Below are 18,039 nucleotides of genomic sequence, written 5' to 3' on the forward strand. Positions count from 1 at the left end.
ACTCTCTCATTCTACTCCAGGAATCTCACCTTTATGCAGCAGCAGTCATGGGAAATCAAACTTTGGGTGGGGAGCCAGATTCCCAGTCAGAACTGGATTCAATCAGACATAATGGAGGACAAATACCTGTGCAGGTTTGGTGTACTGCCAGCTTCCTGTCCTCCCAGACATGCTAGTGCCTTTGGTCGGGCTTCCCAATGAGAGCCCAGCAGAGATAAAAGAGGGAGCCGGACCTCATCCACCCAGAATTGCAGAAGAAGGTGAAGAACGATGGTCTTGAGGGTTGCCCAGAGCAATGCCAGAGGTTAAGATTTATTCAAAACCTTCCAGCCATCACCCTTTTGTTTTGCTATAGCAACCCCGATTGGGGCGGGTATGCCCAGATGAGGGTCCCGTGCCTGCTGAGCCTAGAGACCCAAACTACTCCTCACTGATGAGGCGCAACAAGGCCGAAACATGTTTGGGGATGCTCGTGGTCTCATGCTGAAGGGATGTGACCACGCAGTTCAGGCTGGACTACCCCTAATGGGGTGGGACCAAGCCTGATTTTCATATGTTTTTTCCCCTTTTGTAATGGCTTGGCAGGTGAAGAACAATGGTCTGGCGGGTTGCCCAGTGCAATGTCAGAGGTTAAGATTTATTCTAAACCTTCCAGCCATTACCCTTTTGTTCTGCTCAAGAAAGGACAAGTCATCAAAAAGAAGACAGGCACTGTGTGCGTTACTGAAGCCGCAACAGTAGACTGCATGAAAAAATAATTAAAATCGGTAGAACATATCCACTACCACCAGCCACTCAGATGAACTTGTTACTGTAACTGGAAAGTTACAGGAGAAGTGGAAAAAAGAATACAGAGTGTCCCGTCAGCACTCCATATAAATAAAAGTTAGGTAGGATAGAAAGTATCCCCCTCTCCTTGGAAACAGCAGTCATCACAAGGAAAACAAACATGCCAGCTTGAAGAGCTCTCAGCAACGCTGCACAGAAAGTGCTGCGTGTAATAATTAATTGCAGATGCCTAAAAGTTGAAGGAAAGCATTACTCCAGAAAGATACAACCAAAAAGTAATAATAAATTGCAGATGCCTAAAAAGTTGAAGGAAAGCATTACTCCAGAAAGATACAACCAAAAAGTAATAATAAATTGCAGATGCCTAAAAAGTTGAAGGAAACCATTACTTCGGAAAGATACAACCAAAAAGTAATAATGAATTGCAGATGCCTAAAAAGTTGAAGGAAAGCATTACTCCAGAAAGATACAACCAAAAAGGGTGAAGAAATGTCCCCAAAGGTAAAGTAAAAGACTGAATGAGTGTGGGAAAAGGTTCCCACTCACTTAGGAGAACTGATTAAAAAAAAACAAGAGCTCAGCAAAAAGTGCTGTGGGGCTCACAAGTGGGGAGAATTATATCAAAAAAGGAAATTCTACCTAACAGTAAACTCTTGATCCACCAAATAGTGTGAATCTGGGAAATGTCCTACATGCAAATCAGACAGAAATGCCATTGCATTCTTATCTTATGTTCTAAAGAAGCAAGAAACACATTTGTTCTCAAACCCCAGATGTACTAACAATGCAACAAACACTTTGCACCCATGATTGAGAAAGACAGATAACAATATATTCAATTTAATTTAAACGACCTCAATGTGACTTTGTTATTCTAATTCATATCAAAACCGTTCCACTTTTAAGAATTATTTTCTGTGGAAGCTTTTCTAGCTTTACTTCTAACATTAAACATACTATCCAGAGTAACTAAAGCTTCTTTCTTTCTCTGTTTCCCAAAGGGAAATCAGACAACCAACGTCATACTTTCCCGGAAATGTGTTAGTGGCATTTTGAATTCCAAAAGGTGACCTTCTGGGGAACTTCTATAAAAGCTGTCTCTTTTCCGTAAATGTCCTCATTCTCAGTTCATTGCAGTCCTCTATTTAGATCTATATATATAAGATCCATATCCTATCATATGATTATACTGCCAAATATCCACTCATTTATCTAATTTAGGCTTGTTTATTACCATAGGTTTAATACATCACAATGAACATGCCCCAGTGAAATTGAGCCTTCCATCTTACCCCTCTCCCAACCCAATGGAGAGAGAAATGATGCTCTGATTGGCAATCCATACCATTCCATGATTACATGTATGACACATTGCTACATGCATTGGTCTCTGAATGCAATTAAAGAAGCTGGCCTAATACTACAGCTTTTAAGATATCTCTGCACAACTCATACCGCTCAAAAGGATCACATTGATTACTATATTTTCCATTGACCCCTGTCTGATTAGTACCTTTCCATGAGAATGTGTTGCCCTTAATTTGATCAGGCCTAGGCAGTGGGTGAGCCTGATGATGTGTGTGTATAGAGGCACATGCCCACGCAAATCACAAATGGCATCCCATGAGGGCCGGACTCATCCCCTGGGTTCACCCCCAAGTTCTCAATGAGTGTGCCCATATAGAGAACACACAATCAAAGATCCACGAGCCATATGCAAATCAAGTTGTGGTTCTTCTTTCTTTTTTTTTACCTGTGCCTGCACTATTCAGGCACAGACATAAACATATTTAGGAATGAGGCCTCATCAATGTAAACATACATAGACATCCCTCCACATTGCCAGGGCAATCCAATTCTCTGAATGCAACTGCCTACCCAGGGAAGCCTAGGGCTTCATGGCAAGTTGTTTGGAAATGTGCCCTCCTCACTTGACTTAGGAACATCTTTTAATGGAGGGCTACAGTATGAAGAAATCGAATAGCAGAATGGAAAATGCAAACATTCATTGTACAGTTTCAGACATGCTTTGCACATACCACTCTTCTTTGCAGTGTGGCACAGCTTGAGGTCATCACAGGTGCGTGCCGGATTTTTCTTGGAGCCATCAGGGCTTCGCATTGTTTCAATCTGACTGCTCAAAGACTTTAGCGTGGCATGTACTCCGGGGTCCGTTTTGTTAGTGTCTGGGCCCGCTTCATCTTCTGTGAACTCTGGAGGTGGCTCTGGCATAGTGTCATCGTAGTTGCTCATGAAATCATCAATGGCAGCTGTGAGGAGGCCAGGTGGGCCAGGTGGGCCAGGTGGACCAGCCTCTCCCGGAGGACCCTAGTAATACAACCAGTAATAGTCACACGTTTAGGCCGACTTCAATGAAACACTGTTCAGTAAGTGTACAGTACATGATTCTTCATTCAAATTGCTATGCATCCCAAAATAACGTTTTTTAAAATAAGACAGCATGATGATACAAGTTCTGGTAACTTTTATTGGACAAAATGAAAATATTATGAAGAGATGGGACAGTGCCTCAGCTTACAAAGTCCCATAGTCTTCTTCATCAGATGGGTATCAACACCTGTATCTTGTGTGATTTTAAAACTAGACCATAACAGTGCATAACATTTTGGTTTCAACAAAATAATCCAAGTAAGTGAACTGCTATCTCAATTATGCTGATTATGTCCCACTTTACATATGCCAACTTCAGCATAAAGGTAAGTGAAAGAAATGAATGGATATCATGAACTATAATGTCCAATATGCGCATTTGCATGCATTCAGCACAAACAAATATCCTGAATCCCATTATACTGAACGGGGGATTGTGGGGGTGTCCCCTGATCCCCATGTTTGGTGTAAAGGGGTCGGGGCTGTGGGGGTGTCCCCCGCTTCCGACGGAAGGAGTGTGACTCCAGAAGAGTAAAGTTAAAAGAAGAAAAAAAGGACCCCGTGACGAAAGGCCCTTCCAACTTTTGAGGAAGGAGGCTAACGTCACAGGGGGACGGGCGAGTGGAGGATCCATCAGGAGTTAAGGTAAGTTTGACAAAGTAACAGTAAGTAGGGAGCATGGGTTGTGCAGAGGCAATTGATCTGCATGTTAAAAACTGGTTCCTTTTAACTTGAATATTTGATACACTTGTAAAACTGCAACCAAAATATGTTTGACTGGTATTTGCTTACTTCAGGTCCTGCTTCTCCAACAGTTCCTCGCACACCAGGTGGTCCGATGGGTCCATTCGGTCCTGCATTGCCATCTTTTCCTGGGGGTCCAACTGGACCTGGGGGGCCCTACGTAATTGAAAAGCAAATTACTATTAAAACAAATATTAACTATTTGTAACTGTCAAACCACTTTTTATTTAAATGTCAAATGTGGGAATTTTATTAGACAATGACTCAGTAGATCTACTCCAAACAAAGTGGGAGTAAATTAAGTGACTTTAAAGTTATTTTATTGTTTTCTAGAAACTGACATAAGGTTGTCTGTGTAAAACAGAATTCTTTATGTGGCAGTGTCACACAATTTATCTTGCCTATTTTTGCATGACTGAAGGATAACAATGGTCCTTCTATATTACCTGTAGTCAAAAGTCCTTAATGTGTGCAATAAAACATTTCTGTGATGAGTAATTCCCAATGAAAAAGAGATCAGGGCCCCTTGTACATGCTCATTTGATACCTACAACTCACGGACATACTTAGTTTGAGAGACATAAAAGCCATGATTTTTAGACCACTTAGAATTCCACCCTATTTTTGGTAACTGGCCAGACATAGCCCACTAATTCCGTAGCTGCAATGAAAGGGTGCAGTGGGGTCTGATGAAAGGGTCTAACACACTGGCCCTGTCTTAGACCATGTTCTGGCATAGTCCCTTACTGGTGTAACCGAGTGTTTGTTTATGTGTGTGTGCGTGAGTGTGTGTGTGTGTCTTGTGTGTATGGGGTGGGTGGTGGAGGGTTAGGCAGTGTTTGTGTTTGTACACAGGGCAAGAGTTCAATGCTGTACTTTACATGCATGCTATTGCTTAGTTTGTTGTCTGCTGCAACAATTCATCTTGTGCTTTTTGTCAGTTATGGGTCATTGTGGTGGACGTTGAGGACAGAAAAATAAATCTAATCTGATGTGCAAAGTTTTCTTTGTCAGCGGTACATACCACAATTGTGTTATAAAACATAGCCTTTAAATTTCACTAAGGTTTGACTAAGGTTTAAGGATTAAACAGTAAATAATTAATTGAATGAACTGACATCGGCATACTATGTAAAATGATTATTATTTTCAATGTAAAAATGTTTTGAACATGAGTGCAGAATTTAATGTCAATCAACATCCGTAGAAACTATAGGCCAGTATGGAATTTGAGAATTATCACTTTTTAAGAAAATGTGATGTGCTCAAGAAATTGAACTCAGTGCCATGAACCAGTCTTGGAATAAAAGTTTTTGGTTTCATATAGACACAGTTAATTATCGCAATTGTACTTAACTAAACATTAACCAATCAAAGTTAACAGGTGACTAAGGTTGTCGGCTTAAAAATAAAGTCAAGAATATACTGGTATTTAGTTTAATAGCAGGTCTCAATAAAACAACATAATTTTTTTTTATTTGATCTGGTTGTAATCATATTGTTGAGAGCATCTAAACATGTTTTCACTTTATAGAAAAACAACTACAAAGTCCTTGGTAAAAGCAAAATACCTGTTTTTGCAATATATATTTGTAATGTTAAGAAGAATTAAGCAACTATAAGTAGTCTTTTGAAATGTTTAAATATTGTTTCAATGTTTGAAAGAAGTTATAAGTAACATTTTGCCATTATGTTTTTACAACACTTGAATTATTTTAAAAGACATAATTTAGCTCATATATATTTTAACATGAAATGCTGCATTGTTCATAACTTTAAGAATTAGTATCCATTTCAAAAGTTCTTTTAACTAGACAATCCTTCACAATGTTTAGTTTTATTTTAACAGTAAAGAAATGTTGTAATAGGTTTTAACTAATTGTAATGCATGAACATCATTTGAAACGTTATCAACCAATTACACATTTGAAGTATTTGTAAGATCATTTTACCAATTCCAAATTTGGCAATTTAAAAAGGTTCTGAAAATTCTTACTTGAAAATGCTACAGTATCATTTGAATTATGTATATTTATTAAAATAATACATTTAACCAATAAAGTAGTATTGTCAGCCTTTGAACATATATCTAGAAAACATGTATTTTCAATTAATTACTATGGCCAAAGACTTTTTTCAAGAACAATTACAACTTACTAAAAACAATTCCAAAAATGTAAAGCCTTTCTTAAAATTAAAATAGTTTGACACACTTGTAACTAACTCAATCCTTTTAGTAATTCCAACTTGAAGGAATGTTAACTTTTTTAACTTTAAGTACCAATCCCATCATTTACACATCAGAATAAAGTCTTAGTGTCATCTTTTCAAAAGGCTGAAACAAGTTTAGATTGTTTTTAGTATCAATTCCAACTTTCAAGGCTATGTTTAAATGCTGTTTAACATGTTCTAACTTTTAATAGAAAATGCTTGAATTAATATTTGACTATTTATAGCATTAAAAAAGAAAAAGAAATTCACGTACATGTTCAATATTTGAAGATATATACACTGAAAACATATATTGAAATAATTCCTAATGTGGAAAGCTTTTTCAAAACAATTGCAACTTCTTTAAAATATTCTAAACGCAATGTAAACAAATTCCTACATTCTAAACATATTTATAACATTTGAAATACTTCATAACTACTTCAAATATTTTACTATTTCTAACTTTAAAAGCAGAGATTAATAACTATTCAAATGTTTAAAAAGTTTGGAATGTATTTGTTAACAATTCCAATGTTAAGGAAACCATTTATTCATATTTGCATTTTCCAAAATGTATAGGGAAATGCTTCAATTCCTTTCAAAATAATTCTGGTTTCCCAAACTTAAAATGAATGAAAGTTCTAACTTAGATGTTCACGATGTGAAAATGAATATATTATAAATCACCTTTTGTACTAATTTCTAATGTCACAAACTATTCAAAAAAAATCCAAGTGTCCCTAAAACAATATCTATTTAACAATTGCTTTTTTTAAAAATCAAAAAATTGTTATAGCTAGCGAGTTACATATTCAGCACCTATTAGTATAATCCTTTCATGCTGTTATTTCATTTGAGCATGAAATATGTGTTTTAGTAAGTTTAATTCATTGTTTACAAATGTCTTTAATATTAAATAAATTCTGGTAAGAAAAACAATAAATAAATGTCTTCTATTTTTTTATTGGTGGAAGTGAATTAAGGGCTAATGTCTTGTGTTAAAAATTAAATGCACTCAAGAAAAATATTGGTTGCACTTCAAGATACCACACGCTTTTCCTTTTTGGATCACAGCTCATTTTTTTATGATAAAATTATACATTTCTTAAAAGGAGAGAATGCTTCAAGGTCTTAATGTGAATAGCATATTGGTCCCACCAATGGGGCTAGATGACAACCACTGGGAAGGGGCGTGTCCCCCTTATTCTTAGTGAAGTAAAGGCAGAAACACAATGGGCCTCATTACGAGGTGGTCAGTAAGGGAATACCGGCACCTGTAAAGGCACCGGTGCCAGTAATCCCTTACCGCCCAACTACGAGTTCCCAAAGCGGGTCCTTCCTTAACGCCTGGTTTTACCAGGAGTTAAGGACGGGACCCACAGAGGGATACCGGGGTCAATAACGGTACTGCAATTTGCGGTACTGTTATTGCCGCCTTCCCCCTTCCCATTGAGCCCTATGGGGGCTCAAATGGGAATGAGAAGTGGCTCCGGTGAATGGGGAATTACCGGTCCCGCCAACCTCCGAATGGACCGGTAATTGCTCCATCCACCAGACCGGAGTCGGAATGATTTCGGAGGCAGCCATGGCACTGATAGTGCCATGGCTACCGCCAACCATGTAATGAGGCCCAATGTGTCGTTTAAATACGTTTTTAATACTTGTAAATGATTGTGAAAAGAATGGTTAACATAGATTCATTGGGCGTCAGTATATAATTAACACATTCTCTATGGTGAGTGAATGAAAATAACTGCATCCTTGTGGATGGAAGTATGGCTATATTTTGAGGATTCATATGGAATTGATTATTGTATAAAAATGCTTTATAAAAGCAACAAAACAGTTTCACAAATTCACTTTATTTCTAGAAATCATTTTTTTCTAAATGTGCTCTGCCTCATGAGAATTTGAAATGAATACAATAAGAGTCAGGGCAAGCAATTGGAAATATATTGCAGCACTGAGGTAACCGAATCACCGAATGTTAAGGGAAATATTTGTATTATTTGATTGCTACAAATCCACAGAACTTATAGAGGTCTTTAATATGGGGTTGGGGTGTACATGGCCTCCTTTGGAGGAGATGGTTTACATTCAGTAAATTCTCCCAGCCCAGGTTTTACCATCACACAGAGAAGTTCTCTTCCCAATATGTAAAATACCATCCACAAATGCGTGCCAGTATGTGGACTGTGATTTTTGCTGTTAAGGGCCCTACGTTTTTCAAAAACACCTTCACTGCAGGAATCTTTAAATACAAAATTGCACTTTCTGAAATGTAATGGAACGACCTTGTGGTACCTCCCAGAACATCACATACAGTCTCGATATAAGATTAATCTGTGTCTACATCATTAGGCATTATACTCTAAGAAAATAAGGTGAATACCAAACAGTGCAACACACAGTAGAATTTAAAGATTTCATTTAATCAATTAAATACAATGAATACAATGAAAAATCTTAACATCCCCCCATTAGAATTCAATCACTACATTTCTGGTAGCAAATTGTTCGACTGTAAAAGCACATTTTTAATTAAAAGCTGCTTCAGAGAAGTGCCAAGTTTGAGGCAACGGGGAACATATTTACTCATAAAATCTTTACTCACTCTGGGACCGAAGGGTCCTGGAATACCAGCACTGCCTTGTTCGCCATTTGGACCCTAGTAAAAAAAAAGAAAGTACTGTTTTAAAAGAAGATAGATGAATTGCCAACTTTTCAGTAGAGGTGCTCAAACTTCACATAATGATCCCTGTCCAAAATGTAACTCCTCTTGTGTAAGATTTCATGAGGGTTCAAACCCTGTCGTGGGTCTCATGGTGGGATTTGAGGTCAGCCCATCAATTGCAAGGCCTGAGAATACAGCTGGGATTTCGACCAGCCATTACAATGCACATGGTTCTCAGCACTTTGCCCTTCCTCTATGCCTAGCAAATGCATGTGAGCTTCTTAGTACTTTTCCTTCTACTTAGACTGTAAAATACCTATGGTGATTTCAGTGCCTTGACCTTCTACTCTGCCTACAAAGTACATGCACGGTTCTCAGTATTTAGCCTTCTACTCTGCCTAGTGAATATACATGAGATTCTCAGTGCTTTGACTTTCCTCTATGCTTAGTAAATGCATGTGTGGCTCTCAGTGCTCTCTCCTTCTATGCCTATCAAATTCAAGTGGGCTGTCCTGCATAGTCACTCAAAATTCACAAATTTAAGCAGGTTTTACTCTTCCCCAACCCTGAATTCAGACATGTGAATCACATCCCCATAAATAAAATTGCCATCTAACTCTGCATAGGCATTATCAAATTAATTCTAGTATAACCTAAGTATCCTAGAGATCAATTTGCTAACAAGCCTGAGTTGATCTTCTCTCTTTAAATGACAACCATTGACTGTCCTGATTCTGATTTTCTACATGCGTGGGTTTATAGTGATGCAAGTTCGAACCGAGTAGAACCTCATATCTCAAACATAGTGAAAAATGTTCATATGAATTGGAAGAACCCCAAGGAAATTCTACAGATTATAGTTTTGCCCAATCCCTCATGCTCATGCTTTCTAGCCAGCCTATTGTAAATGTATTGTACTTTCACACTGTAACGGTTGTTTTTCAAAATGTTCCAGGCCACTCAGTGAATATTTAATTCTCCACATATTATGTAAAACTTAACTAAAAATAATGAACAATTTAAAGGATCTCTTCATGTGGTGCAAACCTAGTTACAACTGCACCCCAATGCACAACCTTTGAAGCAACCACCTTATTATACCCTTCAATATTCACACTCCAACATGAGTAATGTCCTCCCACATAGCCATAATTGCAATTCAGAAAAGAAAATGGAAATCCCTCAACACCAGTCTGCATCCACAAAATCACCAAACACAATCCTGGACACACTCCAGAATTGAGAAACTCCAAAAATGGATCACATAAGCTCCAGATGCTGTTGCACCAAAGAAACCTTTCTCCCCCTCACAAAAGAAAATGGCTGCCAGATGGTTAATTCCCTGCTTCAGAGAGCTGAAGAAAACATACAGGAGATTTGATCAAGCATGGAGGAAAAACGACAACCAACAGGACAGAATTGCATTCCAGAAACAGATAAGGCTCTATAAATCTGAAATCCTGAAAGTGAAAAAAGTACACTACGCCGAATTCATCTCACAAGTGTGCAACACACAGAAAGAGGTGTCAAACATTATCAATGATATCCGAAAGCCAGCAGCTTGCAATAATGCACCCACTCCCACACTGAAACTAGGTGAAACATTGGAAAACACTTCTAAAACAAAGTCATAAACATCCAAAATGTTGTCAGCTCTTAGCTCCAGGACCCAATCCACAACTTTGCCAATTACCCAACTCCAGAGATAACCAAAAGACTGGACTACTTCACACATATCTAGACAGAAGACTTCACTAAATTAGTGATGGAAAGCAACAAGCTGGCTCGCCAGTACACCCTTACCCATCAGACATCTACAAGAAATCCTCAGCAAAGAACACTGGCAGACTATTTCTGCAATCTCGTGAACCACTCGCTGACAAAAGGAACCGTAGGAAGGAGCTTTTAATCTTCCCATATTAAACCACTTCTGAAAGATCCCTCAGGAAACATGGACAGCCCCACCAGTTATCGACCTTTGCTAAACATCCCCTACCCAATGAAACTCCTAGAAACATTTGTATATGGACAAATCCTGACACATGGACCAACAATCTACTGGACCGGGCACAAATCACCTTCAGTCCTATTAGAGGAAGGGAATCAGCAGTACTCTCCATCTGAGACAACATAAACATTATCTTGGTCTCCTACATTACTTCTGCACTCATATTACTAGTCCTTTCAGTTGCATTTGACACAGTCCACCACGGTGTGCAGTCATAATGTCGACAGTCAAAATGTCGACAGTCAAAATGTCGACAAATAAATGTCGAAAAACAATAATGTCGACAAACAAAAATGTCGACATTTTTCGATATTTTTTCGAAATTTTGTATTTATTGTAAGAATAAATAAATAAATAAATATATAATTAGAATGTGTTGAGTATGAGGGGTGGGAGGGTGGTTGGAGGGGGTGTGGGGGGGGTGGCAGGGGGGTGTTGGGTGAGGGGGGGTTGGGAGGGGGACCCCCCCAATAGTAAATGATACTCTTTTTGGTTATTTATTTATTGAAAAAAATAAATAAATAAATAAATAAATATATAATTAGAATGTGTTGAGTATGAGAGGTGGGAGGGTGGTGGTGGGGGGGGGGTGGGGGGGTGGCAGGGGGGTGTTGGGTGAGGTGTTGATAGTTTTAAGTGACATTTTTTTTGTCGACATTTTTTTTTCGAAAAAATGACTTTTTACATTATAAGTATAGGATGTCGACATTATTATTTTCGACATTTTTTTTTCGACATTTTTGTTTGTCGACATTTTTTTTTCAACATTTTGACTATAAACCGTCCACCACATATTCGTCATCAAAAGAATCAAAGAAACAGGGATTAGCAACACTGCACTACTATGGATAAAATCCTTCCTGACAGAAGGCACTGAAATCACCTGGTTACCACCTTTCAGCGCAACACCTTCCACACCCACATGTGGGGTTCCACAAAGCTCATCCCTCTCACAACATTTACATGACCCCATTAATGAACTCATCAAAGGACATGGTCTTACCTGCTACGTCTAGGCAGATGACAAGCAAATCATCTAAAGACTCAACATCAGTGTAGAGATAGACCAAACCCTTACAACTGCCTCTCGCAAGTCAATAGTTGGATAAAACCGCAGCAGCCTTAAATTCAACCACAACAAGGCATAGATTTTGACAATGCTGAACATCCCCCGATTTCAACAGCACATACCATGGCGTACCGAAATGGAAACGACACAGGAAGCATCCAAAGTAGTCAAAAGTCTTGGAATATTGATAGGACAACGTCCTAACACTAGGACCCCAAGTGAATGCAGTAGGGAACACATGCTTCTTCCATCTATGCACAATCAAGTGGACACTCTCCTTTCTCCCCTTTTCCCCACAGAACACTTGTCCTCATCCCTCTCGTCATGTGAAGAATAGAGTATGCCAACATCATCTAACTTGGAATGCCGGAACTACCTCAGCAAAAAACTGTAATAGACACAGAATGCAGCAGCAACACTGCACCTCAGACTTGGTAAGAGAGGGCACATCACACCATCACCAAGACCCCAAACTGGCTAACATAAAAAAGCATTTACTTCAAAACACTCTGCATCATCCACAGATCAATTCACAGACCCGGAGCAGAGATTGTTCAAGATAAAATCTCCATCTATAGACATAAAAGCACCCTGAGATATAGCACTGACATGCATCTGGAACACAAACAATATTTGAAAATGAAATATGGTGGATCAGCCTTCTCTTGCATCTCATAACTTTCTCCACAAGGAAATATGCACAATATACAAAAACCTGTCATTTAGGTAATCATTAAAAACCTTCCTCTTTGATTTGCCGGCCTAAAAAGCCAAATGATAGTATGAAAGGAGCAAGCAACCTCAATATAAAGAGGTACACCACGAATTTACGAGATCTAATTTCGGGACTCCAAGGCCAAGAAACAGCGGTGAGAAGACCTTGGTGATAAGAAACAAAATATTGCTAACCACCACACAGACAATTTCAATCTAAACACCAAACAATATATGCAACATCATCCAAAGGGTCACCCTTGCCACCATTAACTGTATTAATAACTCTCCATACTCCTGCAATTACAACACACACCAAACAAACACAACATCCACACATGACTACTACAAATCTAAATTCATGCAGCAAAATCCCCATCTTGTCCACGAATGCACACGCCAACCGCATGCCACAGCCACACATAGAATTATAGAAATGGACACACCCGAATGGCCACCAACCCATACCACCTGGAAGCAAACTCAACGCACAATGACCGTTTTCCCCAAACTGACACTACCAACAGAACAGCAGGCGCGCTCTTGCGCTCTGCCTCCACCCGCCTCTTTCTTTTCAGATCCGCCAGAGATCCTGGAGACGATAAAAAAGGCAGCGGTGTACAGTGTAAATCAAATTAACATGACATAACAAATGATAAGTGAAATGTGTGAATCCTTGTAGACAATATGCCAATCAATTGAAATAAAATCAACACGTGGACTTACTTGGTTTTTTAACCAACCATGCAATCATATTGATGAGCCAGTCATATAGGATCAAATCTATCAACTATACAGAGAGGGTAAAATAATTGTTCACAGTGTGTTTGCAGTATTCAACATATTGCTGTTCCAGCGAGAGGGCTGTACCCAATTAATGAATCAGGGCAAGTGGAAACAGATTTTGTTCTAGGTGCATTTGAATGTGTAACTTTATCAAGGTTGTCCATCTGTACTTACAAGCTGATTAAGAAAAGGAGAGACACATTAGAAAATAATCTGATGTGTAAATTACGCATTGGTAAAACGTGCCAGGTTAAAATATGAAAAGTGAATTTTCTTTGAACCCTTGTAAATCAGCCCAGTTCAGTTTCATTGAATGGATTCACAAAGATCCAGGGAGCTCTCAGTAATATGAGCTTGATGTTTCCTTTCGTGAATCAAGTGCATTATTTACTCATGTGTAATTTACACCGTTCAGGTGGTTGTAAGAGCTGCTTTTATTTTGCGAATTTACCCCCCAAGCTGTGCAATGTGCAACAACATTCTGGTGTACCATTTCATGCTCAGCAGTAAGAATAGAATTCAGGAAGCTGGGAAGCATAGTTTTTTAGATGATCAGCAGCTACACAGCATAGTCAAGAGCCATAATAATGAACCACTCTGTAGTAAATGATGCATAGTATGTGCATATTCAGGGCCTGATTCACAGAGATGTTCCCTATGGGATTGTGCCATTATAAAATGCTTCTGTGAATCAGGCCCTAAATGAAGAAGCCCCATGAGCATGTGTTAAAAAAGTAAAAATTCCCTTATCTTTCGTACATCCTCCCTAGCACCATATTTGTCATTCTTTATCATTCGCTCCAGTACATACTTAAGCAAAGTTAAACATAAAGAGGCTGATCCACCACAAATAGTAAGAGTAACTCTAAGTTACTCCTGGAGGGAGACTTTTTGATTCACAAAAAAGGAACTCTTACTAATTCTGACTCTTCTTTCCAGGAGGAGGTCAGAGTTACTCTTGGTAACTTATTCATGTATCGCGTAGTCCCTTCCCATGGACAGATCAGGAGTACTACCAGTAATTTCTTTGTGGCAATAAGCATACTCTGATTGTCAGGTCTGACATGCCGTTCCAAGTGACAATGTCACGCCTGGTGCTTCGGTACAAGTCAGAAGCCATTACTTAGGCTATAATGACTTCAATGGTGGGCCAATCAAGGCGGTAAATGCCTATTGTCTAAGTTAATAGTCCCGTGTGTAGTGATTCACCATGATCACACCAATATGGCATCACTGCTGCTAACACTTACAATGAACGTTCTTTCATAAAATAGGAACATCCAAGGAAAGGTGCTGCCAAGTGAAATAGAAAATGGTTTTATAGATAGTCCCAAACAGGTTCCATGGTGACCGACGTGTGACAGCATAGATGCAGAGCTGAACCAGGATGGAGTACAAGGTAAGTGCATGTCGGGAGGACATGGACTGGGAGGGTGAATGTGAGCAGTTGGGATAAGTGAGGGCACTGTGGCATACCAAGGGGAGGATGTGCTGCTGCTCTGTGGGTGCCAGTTGGGGAGCAAAGAACACCAGCTTTGAGCAGTAGATAAAGCACACACTCTGCACTTCCCGTTTGGCCTCCAGGCAACAAAATGGCGGCTGCACGGTCTATGCTCTTCACATCATTGTCTCCTCTCTACTGACAGCCTCAAGGAGGAGACAATGCAGTCAGCTTTAAATTACTAAAGTGGACTATAAAAACAGAAGGGGGCAGCAATTAGCAAGGAATCTCGATCCTACTTGAGGATAAGCATCTCCTCCCTTAGGAGAATAAGCAAATGAAACAGATCTCTTAAGTAGGGCACTTTTGCGGGAAACATCCCAAAAGGTAAAAAATAATGGGTCTATGTACCATTTGGCAGAACGTGGCCAGTACTAAAAAACGGAAGCCCAAAATACTGAACACGTGGAGCGGGGGTTGCAGGGGCATCCCTCGCTCCCCATGTTTGTTATTACGGGCTTCAGGGTTTGCAGGGGTGTCCCCGGCTTCTTTGTCATTGGAAGCAGGGGACTCGAAAAAGAAAATGACAATCAAAAAAGAACAAGGGAACCTGCTGCGTTAGAGGGACGGAACTGATGTCACAGGGGTACAAGAGAGGCAGCAGCGGCCGGGAAAAGTAAGTAGGGTAGGCCGGGGCCAGTGGCGCTACGATGTAAAAACTGTTTCTTGGTTATTTTGAATGCAATATGGTAAAAAGGTAACCCACCATGCTAATTTCCGCTGTGATTCTTTGGACTTCAGTAAAACATCACAAATCCCTTTTGGGGAGTTCTTGTATGGGAATTCTATTTTTAAGAAATATATTATTGTAGTTTGCGATGGAGTAAAATTAATAAACCCCCAGTTTTATGTATCTACTTGTATTGGGGTTCTTAGAAGAAGGCTAGGTCAAGGTGTGTTGCAAAATACTGCCCAACGGGCATCACATTAAGCAACGACATGTTAACTCACTTTATTCCAACCGCCACGTACACAAATTATCATATGACGGGGAATCCTTTTAATCCGCATATGGTTACTTGTTATATCCTTTATACGAGACGCTATATTCTAATTTATGAGATGAGGCTGGGAGATACATTCTCGCAGGAGTGCATTTGCTGTTATTAACTGCATTCATTTTTCATGCAATCCTTAGCTGAATCTGGGGCTAGAGCCCCCTACTCAGAGGAATACTTACAGGGGGGCCAGGAAGGCCTTGCAGTCCAGTGAATCCTCGGTGACCCTTCTGACCACGTTCTCCTCGCTCGCCGTTGTCTCCTTTATCACCGCGAGGGCCTTGTGGTCCCTATATGAAGAATTATAAGGATGAGAACTTCTGCATTTGTGACAACGCCCAAAATCACGATTGCAAGCTTTTCTGATCCGTGCCAAAATACTCAAGATTTAGCAGTGTGCAACTCCCAGAAGATGGGATGCTGGCCGGATTCTAATTTGGCCGCAGGTTTCAGGAATGCAAAACTAAATTGCTCAGCTCTCCTGTTAGCGATTACCATTGAAGAGTGTGATTTGTTTTGCCTTCAACACAATTGGTTTGAAAATTCTACAGCTTGACTGCATTACAGTGCCTGCTCCACAGCAGTAAGCATGACTGTGCTTGATATGCTGAACCATGGAAAACTACATCTGAGTATTCAGTGGTAAAGAGGGGGGTATGATATATGATATGATATGATATTTTATTGATAGCGCGCCCATACACAACTGTGTCAAAGTGCGATGATGCAGGGGAGAGGAACAAGGTGGGACAAGGCAATGATCTTACTAGGCCCAGTGACATTGAGAGGCAAGAACCTACACATCTTCATCTTGTGAAATATATCTGGAGGCATTACACCTGAGCACTGGAAAATCAGTAACTATATCTACAGTGAGTCATTAACTCATGATCTAGGCTGCAATCATCAAACATGGCAATGCGACAAATGCGTAAGCCGATGTCTAATTAGCTTTGATACTTTTACGGGGATAGCTGTGTTTGTAAGCAGATATTGGATGTTGGTGCCTAGGCTTTACTGGCTATTTCTATGTCAAAGTAAACAAAAATATTGATAGCCACAATGACAAAACAGGCCTTCTATAAAACACACGTTCTAGAAGATTCTAACAAAATACTTACAGGAAAACCCCTCTTGCCAGGACGTCCTGATGGACCCATTGCTCCACGAGATCCCTAAAACAAAGGACATAAAGGATTTACGGAATAGAATGCAACAATGTAAATTAAATTTGTCCTGATGTATTTAAGCAACAATACTTACGGGGTCACCTCTTTGTCCTGCTTCACCTGTTGCACCAATGGGTCCAGGGGTCCCTGGAGATCCTTGGGAACCTGGTAGACCAGCGGGACCAGGTTCGCCGCGATCACCCTAAAAAATATATTTTTAAATCAACCACTTGAAACTGGACGGGTGTCATTTTTAAGGGTGTGTTTGAAAACATGTTCACACAATGCTGTGTCCTTTACTCCTCTCGATTATATTCCCCAGGCATCATGAAGACATTGCAAGCGCATTCTATCTATATAAGACATTGTGCACATGCCGCCATTGTATAATATTTATAACAGGGCATAATAATGCATTCTTCGCCCAGTGACATTTCTTAACCAATATTAAAGGCATGGTCTAGTAAAACATTTTATTTAAAAAATAGATAGGCAACATAAAAAAAATACTAGCATTCTCTTTTTTAAAACTTCCTATGTAAACTTTTGAGCTATTCAAGCTCAAAATTCGCAAAAGCAAGCACATGGGTGCATCCATTTTGTGAAATGGATGCCCTCCTGTGCTGGCTTTTGCTTTTGCGGCACATGTTGCCTATCTATTTTTTAAATAAAATGTTTTACTAGACCATGCCTTTAATGGTAAAGAGCACAGAGGCATTCAAAATTTGCGACATATGAGCACCATTCAACGGGCCTCGGTACGAGTACGGTGGTGCAGTAACAATGGCAGTAAAGTGGCAGTGATTTAGTTGCTACCACTTTCCTGCAGCATTAACACACTGCAATATGAGGTTTGGCGGTAAGGTGGAGGATGTGCCTTTACGAAAAATCTTGCAGTAAATCGGCCATTTTATTGCCAAAAACCAGAATTACTGCTTGCAGTATTTCCACAAAATTCATAATAGACTCCAAAAATGGGGAC

General features: G+C 39.6%; 1 protein-coding gene across 1 annotated transcript in view; it reads right to left on the reverse strand.

Annotated features, from left to right (window-relative positions):
- The window catches only part of COL5A2 (collagen type V alpha 2 chain), a 366,388-nt gene that overhangs the window by 11,734 nt on the left and 336,615 nt on the right, over positions 1–18,039 (reverse strand). Inside the window, exons 46-51 of the mRNA XM_069615629.1 lie at positions 17,152–17,259; positions 17,010–17,063; positions 16,071–16,178; positions 8,753–8,806; positions 3,973–4,080; positions 2,829–3,117 (exon numbers count right to left, since the gene is read on the reverse strand). Of these exons, the coding sequence (XP_069471730.1) occupies positions 2,829–3,117; positions 3,973–4,080; positions 8,753–8,806; positions 16,071–16,178; positions 17,010–17,063; positions 17,152–17,259 (721 nt within the window). The remainder of the gene's footprint in view (positions 1–2,828; positions 3,118–3,972; positions 4,081–8,752; positions 8,807–16,070; positions 16,179–17,009; positions 17,064–17,151; positions 17,260–18,039) is intronic.

Source organism: Ambystoma mexicanum, chromosome 9 (genome assembly GCF_040938575.1).
Source record: "Ambystoma mexicanum isolate Mex_15411 chromosome 9, UKY_AmexF1_1, whole genome shotgun sequence".
Taxonomy (NCBI): domain Eukaryota; kingdom Metazoa; phylum Chordata; class Amphibia; order Caudata; family Ambystomatidae; genus Ambystoma; species Ambystoma mexicanum.